General features: G+C 34.2%; 1 protein-coding gene across 1 annotated transcript; it reads right to left on the reverse strand.

Annotated features, from left to right (window-relative positions):
- Positions 1-3690: 3690 nt before the first annotated feature.
- Positions 3691-6733, reverse strand: LOC145012129 (putative clathrin assembly protein At5g57200). The gene is made up of 13 exons (XM_078970909.1): positions 6514-6733; positions 6363-6432; positions 6177-6274; positions 5947-6085; positions 5720-5844; positions 5544-5636; positions 5317-5433; positions 5154-5219; positions 5004-5084; positions 4852-4932; positions 4598-4756; positions 4321-4521; positions 3691-4245 (listed from the first exon to the last, which is right to left on the reverse strand). Exons 1-13 carry the CDS (start codon positions 6601-6603, stop codon positions 3874-3876), a joined length of 1692 nt encoding a protein of 563 aa, XP_078827035.1. The 5' UTR covers positions 6604-6733; the 3' UTR covers positions 3691-3873.
- Between the last annotated feature and the right edge of the window lie 766 nt (positions 6734-7499).

Here is a 7499-nt window from a genome sequence, read left to right on the forward strand (position 1 = left end):
GGGATAGAATTAAATTATAGAATAGATTGTATGTAAAAAAAAAAAAAAAAAAAAAAAGTTAAAATTACATTGACGCAAGCAAATAAGCAAAGCTTGCATCTTATGAAAAAGGGCCCTTTTTCAGTTTGCAGAATAAATAGAAGAAAACTCCAACAGATTAAATTATTAATACATTAAGTAACCTCATACTAATTAGGGGATTCGACATGAAAACAAGCACGAAATTCTGTACAAACAAACAAGATGGCTTGGCTTCTACCTTTCTATATAAAAATAAAATACATATATATATCTACAGTCTACAGTACGAAGCTAGTGAAACCATTAAAACTCGTAACTTAACAATCATGAAATCAAATTGTAAATAATTTAATGTTTTCACTTGTTGTAGCTGTGAATTGTGATGTGAGAGTTCATTGTTCATCCTTCCTCTTCTGTGGGCCCAGACATAGGCATTGGCATACTATTCTCCTGATTGTTTTGAATTTTCACCTCCACAGGATGCGTAGGGGAAGTACCTGCAGTTACATATCACATGTCACAAACTTAAACAGGGTGTTTACCTAAGGGTATTTTGGTCTTTTACAAAGTAAAAGGGTTATTGGAATAGAAATATGTGGGAGGTTGGAATCACACAAATGTAACTCCGAGTGATCATAACAGAAAGAGGAAAAGCTGAAATTGATCAAAGGGCAGTTTATATATTTTTATAAGTTTGTAACTAATATTCATATAGGTATCAACAAAATGAACAGGAATTTACAAGCAAATAAAGAGATCAATAAGCAATTCAATCATATATCATTTGTTTACATGCCAACAGAAACATATACATGTAAGGAATTCAATTCAATTCGCTTTGTATTTAAGTTCCTCAAACTCCAGGAATTTTAAACAATTGTTGTTCCTCTAAAAACATTATTAGAACCCTTTTCAAGGGAATTGGTAGGAAATAAAAGGAGCTGGATTCCTTCTAAAACCCCTACAGACTTGTGAAATAATTTAGTCTTTTAACAAATCATGGAATCTAAGGGATTTCGATGGAATTGAATCTCAAATTCCAATTCCATTGGATTCTACAGAACCCACGAACCAAACACACCCTTAGTGTAGTCTTCCTAATTCATGTGGATGTGTGAATGTTTGGAAATGAAAAGGAGATAAGGTAAGTGTCTTATAAACTGTGATTTAGTACGCATATTCAACATACAATATTACAATTATATAATGTCTTACCCGATATGGAGATGAATAGTTGATTCCTTCTATGTTCAATTTTTTGTTTTATATTCGTTTCCGATCCTAAGGCTGAATGTTTTTTAACTTATGATTGACACCTAGCACACTCCTAAGTCCTAACACAATTTCAGACTTTTGATCATTCAAATAGCGATAAAACTGATAGAACTTGCACCAAAGATTCGACATTTCATTAAAGTACGTTCAATCTTCAACTGCTATGTATGATTTGTGGAATCACGAGGTCAATGCCCTCACTACTTTATCACAAAAATCTTTTCTTCATATTAATTCTAACGTGTATTTTCGTAACTAACAAATCTACATTCTACACAATCCAATCCGTCATTTTTTTTGGTTCATCTATACTCGAACAAAGTTGAGGCTTGAAAACAAACCAAACGCAAAGCAAATAAAAAGACGATACCTTCAATGAAATAAGCTGATGAAGGCCAACCACGCGACGTACTAAGGGACATAGATTCGTCCTCGGTCAATGGATTGGTAATTTGATTCAGGACTTCGAAGAGGTCGTGAGATTCCGGTCGGTGGCGACGAGGAGGCACCCAGTATGATGAACCGGGAATGAAAGGGAGCCAATCCGGAGCCGATTGCCTCACGATGAGATTGTGGATAACATCATCAAGTTTTCTTAACCCTAGAACCTCTACATCTCCTTCCGATTCAAGGTCGATTTCAATCATTTGGGCTTTTCCCGACCGGCTGGAGAATCGACTCCGCTGCGATATCCCTAATTTGAATGTTTGCAAGGAATTCGAAGATGGTGATACAGTTCGAATTAGGGTTTGCGAGAGGAAACGAGCCATGGATTCGATATATACTACTGAGCGTAATTGTGTGGAAAAAGACGCATAAAAATGATTTCGTTGAGAAGCGATTGATATAAGAATCTATATAAGGGTTAATCCCATAAATTAAGGCCCAAGTTTCAATTTAACCTTTACCTTATCCTTCGTTATTAGAAACCGATCCAGGTGAAACTAATTCGGTTTGACTTGATAGAATATTAGAAACCGATTCCAAAATTCAGTTTTCACATTTAAAAAATCGATTTTCATATAGTATAAAAACTTGTTCACATTCTTCATTCTTTCAAATTGTTGTTCAATTCATTATTTTTTTAAAATACTTCAAATTGTTGTTCATACAAGATACCTTATGTAGGTTTTACAAAAACGGGTTTTCATCATTGCTATCATGGTTAATGCTTTGATAAATATCTTAAAAAAATATAAGTAGACTAAACAATCTCGAATTATGATAACAAGTTTGACAAAGTCAACAAAAACATTTTTTAAACGGGTTTAACCCATACTAATTTTAATTAAGCCGATTTAAACCGGTATTATTTTGTCAATCATGTTGATACCAATATTGTCGAAACTTGAACCAGTTTGATTTGAAAAACCGATATGTTCACCCTCATAGTGGTGGCAATCACGTTGTGTGCGGGGTTGGCAGGTCAGAAAGCTTAACCCGGATACGACCCATATAAATATTTGTGTCGTCTTGTTTAACCTTGACCAGAACAAGTCAAATTCAGATACAACCCGCGTAACCAATACAATTATAGAAGTGTGTTGGTCAGATTTAGGTTCTTTAATCCATGAAAGAAGTCTAAATATCACATATTTTATTAGTCTTTACTCTCTTGTTTATTTAACAATTTTCTTTTATCTTTTTTCAGTATCACGATACCTATAATAAACATGGGTTAGAAAAACTCAACTTAAACCCGTTTATTTGAGGGTCATAGTCCTAGGATGCTATGTGGTACAAGAAATTATTTTCCACTTCTACCCTTGAAAGCTTCCTAGTCCGATTCTTTTTATCTAGACATTTCCTCATGTTATGTTACTTCGCTTTTCATGCATTTTCCATCAATTTCCTTCAATTTTAGTTCATATATTCCTACAAATATCATTCAAAAAGATTCATTGTACGTAGATTCATTCCATATACAAATTAAGCTAATTATTGCAATAAAAGCAAAGGATAGACTCAAGGAAAATGGGTCGTTCAACACGCATTTATGAATTGTTTACACATTGAGGGTTGGCCAGTTTGTTCAAAATTCTTCTTTCTATTTTTGACATAAAATGTTAATTTGGACCAATGTTGATTCAGTCAGCTCGTAAGAGGAATACTTTCACAGTCATCAAATCATCGGTGTTGATCCTAACAAATGTACACATAGAAAAGAAATAATACCATAACAATTATAGCTAGCTCCAATGACAACCAATTGCTGAATTCCAAATATCTCTTGTTCTTATTATTTTCCCATTGTTGAAATGAAGAAGCTTATAAAAGGACATTGATGGGAGGAGTATCATTGTCATTTAATTCAAATAGTTCAATTCATCATAACATTGGGACAAGAATGAAACTCTAGTTAATACCTTATCAGATACAATATAAATAGGGATATGAAATAAATTAAAAGATACATAATTAATTAACCAACAAAAGTAATATACTACATATCTACATATAGTTACATTTTAAGATTACGACGACGAGACTCATTTGCCATGCATATATACATATAGTCGCATTTTGGTAGTGATGATAAAACATGCATGGATCGATGGACATTAAACATGTTCGAGTCTATATCAATGCACTATTCCCCTGTGGACAGTCGAGTCCATCTCCAAATGGGTTGGGTCTCTGATTAGGCATCGATTGTTGTGCAGACTGATTCGACGGTTGCGATTGTTGATGATTATATGGAACAAAGACGTTATTATGTTGTCGTTGTTGATGATATTGTTGTTGGTATGACACCTGGTTCATGTTATATTGTTGTTGTTGTTGCATCACTACCATCATCTGATCTTGTTGTGGAAGACGATGGTGGTATTGAAATGATTCGTGTTGCGTGCCATATTGATAACCCAGGTTACAACCTGTTTGCATTTGCTTCTTAGCTATGTCGTCTTCATACAAACTGTACAATAGCATCTTATCGAAACCACCACCCTGTGAGTGAAATCATATGACTATATATGAGTCTTGAACCAATGACAAATGAAAGAGAAACCATCGATCACTAACCATTTTGGTATGTGATATGGGACTGGTGTTATTAGGGTAATTACTTGTTGAGGGCACGAGTGCAAGATCCCAGCTTGAGGTGTTTTCGGTTTTAGAACATGTTAGATCTGATGGTATACTAGGTTGAACAATCGCAAGAGCCAATCTCGACACGTCGTTATCCTCTATTTCTACCTTTACTGGATTTGCTTCATCCAAACCCTACAGCAAATGTAGACATTAGTGCGAGAATAACTTATGGGTCATTTCAAATTGAGAACCTGAGTAGAGTACTCACTGGAGGATCATCATCGTCAATGACTATGAGTGGTAGAACTTCCTCTTCTACCTTCTGTACATGCTTCAGTTCTGGTTCTAGAACTTGCAGTACCTCTGCGTTTTCAATTTCTTGAGTTGCAGGTTCCATGGTTTCTTCTGCGACATCTTGATCATGCTCCTTCAGTTTTATATCAAATAAAGAAACAAATAGAATTCATTCTCGATTTATTTGAATATATGTTAACCGAAAAGATCACGATAAATAAGCCTCACCAGTTTCTTATCCGAATCCGAACCATTCGAAGAAATTCCTTTCACATATTCCTCCATTGTAACAAGAAACGAAGGTGGAGGCTGAAAATTTTAAAACATGTAATCAGAATCGGGTTCATAGTTTACAAATATCCTATTTACAAAAATCGAACCTGAGTCAATGTTGGAAACTGGATGTTCATTGAAAGACGCATATGTTTACCCAAATTGTAGAACTCCCCAAGTTGGTCTGTCTGATTCATGGAAATATTTTTCAACAATCAAATATAGAAGAATTAGGGAAAGAAATAAAGACGTTCAACCTGTTTTACAGATCTCTTGTAAATGTTTATAGCGGCAATAGCTTCGTCCTTCCCCAGGTCGAAGAACTGGTTGATATTAAAGATTGTTAATTAATTAATTGCCAATAAATTAATGGATATATAAACTCAATCAAACGATCAACACTAATAAAGAAAATGGTACCAATTCGACGAGTCTGATTATGCCGTCATTGATTACACAGTAGATTTTCAAGCTTTCTTTGATTACAAGAGCTAATGCATGTGGTATTAGATGATTATGATAAGCTGCTCCTTCGGGCTACAAAAAAGAAAAGGAAAATTGGGTAATTTCTTTATATAATTAGAAAAAAAGTATCATTATTCGAATTTTGATCGCATTTTTTTAACGTTTATCATCAGATCATTCACCTGGCAAGAGAAGAGACGATAGAGAAGTTGTTGCATTGCAGGTAGCTGTTCGAGTAATTCGTCAATGTTCATGAGTCGCGTTCTACTATATGCCTGTGGTAATTCATAAATATTCCTCGAGGTTAGTTAAGCCCATTTTGTAGAGGTTTTTGGGAACGTAACAAATGCCGACAAACCTTGTTGATTCCTGGAGTTGTTGCTAAACGCTCGGTTTCAATGTCGAATCCCACGATTCTGTAACACTCTAATCGTTCTTCAAGAAACGTGGCATACGTTCGAATCCATGAAGAACAATCCCAAGCTTTTCGGGAATTGAAACGTGTCAGAAAACGCAATGATTATAAGACGATTAAATAAAATATAGATAGAATGGATAAAGCTAATATCTTTATAGATCGTTTACCAAGCTGGCTTGAATCATCTCTGAAATCTTGAATTTGGAAAATGTGTCGCCGACGAGAATGAATTAGCAACTCTTCTCTAAAACTAGGATCACCCTCCCGTAAAATCCTGTGAAACACCATTAATGTCTTCATTGCAACCTGCAAATGAAATGAGCGGAAAATCGAAAATGGGGTTGCTTTGAAACATGAAACGGGGACAAGATGAGATTAAAGAAAAAGAAGACATTACAATCCAGTTCTTTGTTTTCATCAATCTCCTGGAAAGTGTATGAATGCAATATCCGACGTCTGCTCGTGGTGCAGCAGAAGATGTTGAAACGATAATCCCTAACATGCATGCAGAACAAAAGAATATTTAATTTAAAAAATTCCTGAAGAAAACTGAGAATTAGAAGGAAAGAAATAAAAAGCTTACTTTTAACGTGTAGGTCTTTTGGAGGGCATTCGTCATGATTGGTAGCTTTGACAATGGCGATATCAAGTTCCTTCCATTGAAAGTTGAAAATTGAGAAAAAGAATTATACTTGGATTAAAAAAGGGTGGTTTAAATGGAAGAATCGAAGAACCTTGAAATCGCTGCCGACTTTTGCAAGGCCAACGGTGGTGGAATCTTTGAGAGCTCCATAGGCTCTTCTCCAGCTTTCGAATGTACCCATCAAAACCCTAATCTTTGTATATATATTCTATGGAAATTTAAACCAAAATCAAAATGTTATAATATATTTATTAAGAATTTGAGAAAAGAAAAATGAGGATGTTGAATATGGGTTCTTGTTCTTGTTTTTTCTCGTCCTCTTTCTCTTTTTTTGTATCGTAGTTGATAAAAATAGAAAATGTTTATTTGGTTTTCAACAACATGCATTAGATCCTTTAAGTGTAGGGAGGATGTGGTTACGGATATTGACCATTTTTTATTTATTTGATATCTAATCAATTGTCTCAAATAAATATACATAATATAATATGAAAGCATCTACAAAGTTTATATAAAGTTTATATTGTCATCTAATTGATTTGGAGTTCAGCAAAAAAAAAATTAATAAACATTATAAATTAATTTTGACAATGTTCCATCAAACTTATAAAGTTTAGTGCAATGTAGGAAAAAAATTATACAATTGTATAGAATATAAAATTGTTATATGACAACTCATTTAAGTTTATAAATTTCAATGGTCGTGTTCGGCAAATTAGCTGGTAGCTAGTGGCTTGTAGCGGGTGGCGGGTAGCTTGTAGCATTTTGTTAAACGCTACATGAAGTAGAATTTGAATTTGAAGCGTTTTGTTTAAACTAAACGTTGGAAGCTTGTAGTGCCGAACGAGGCTTTCTGTTCAAAACGGGGCGTTTTGTCAAACGCTAGAAATTAGAAGCTCTCAAATGCACTGTACCAAACACACCTAATGTATTGTAGATGTCCTACAATTTAGGATTGTTTTGGGTCTCGAGCAATAACAAAAAAAACAAAATATATAGACAACCAATAGAATGAATGTTGTATTCATACATCCTATATTTTTCATAAACTAATAATGTATTTAAATTATTTTCTCT

Source organism: Lactuca saligna, chromosome 8, assembly GCF_052625555.1.
Source record: "Lactuca saligna cultivar CGN05327 chromosome 8, ASM5262555v1, whole genome shotgun sequence".
Lineage (NCBI taxonomy): Eukaryota > Viridiplantae > Streptophyta > Magnoliopsida > Asterales > Asteraceae > Lactuca > Lactuca saligna.

What these genes read in the sequence shown, in the direction of transcription:
- LOC145012129 (XM_078970909.1), bottom strand. Translation starts at nt 6,603, where the DNA reads ATGGGTACATTCGAAAGCTGGAGAAGAGCCTATGGAGCTCTCAAAGAT. An exon ending in AAAAGACCTACACGTTAAAA is followed by an intron (nt 6,275 to 6,362) that starts GTAAGCTTTTTA and finishes CATGCATGTTAG; the next exon opens with GGATTATCGTTTCAACATCT. An exon ending in AGTTTCCAACATTGACTCAG is followed by an intron (nt 4,933 to 5,003) that starts GTTCGATTTTTG and finishes TAAAATTTTCAG; the next exon opens with CCTCCACCTTCGTTTCTTGT.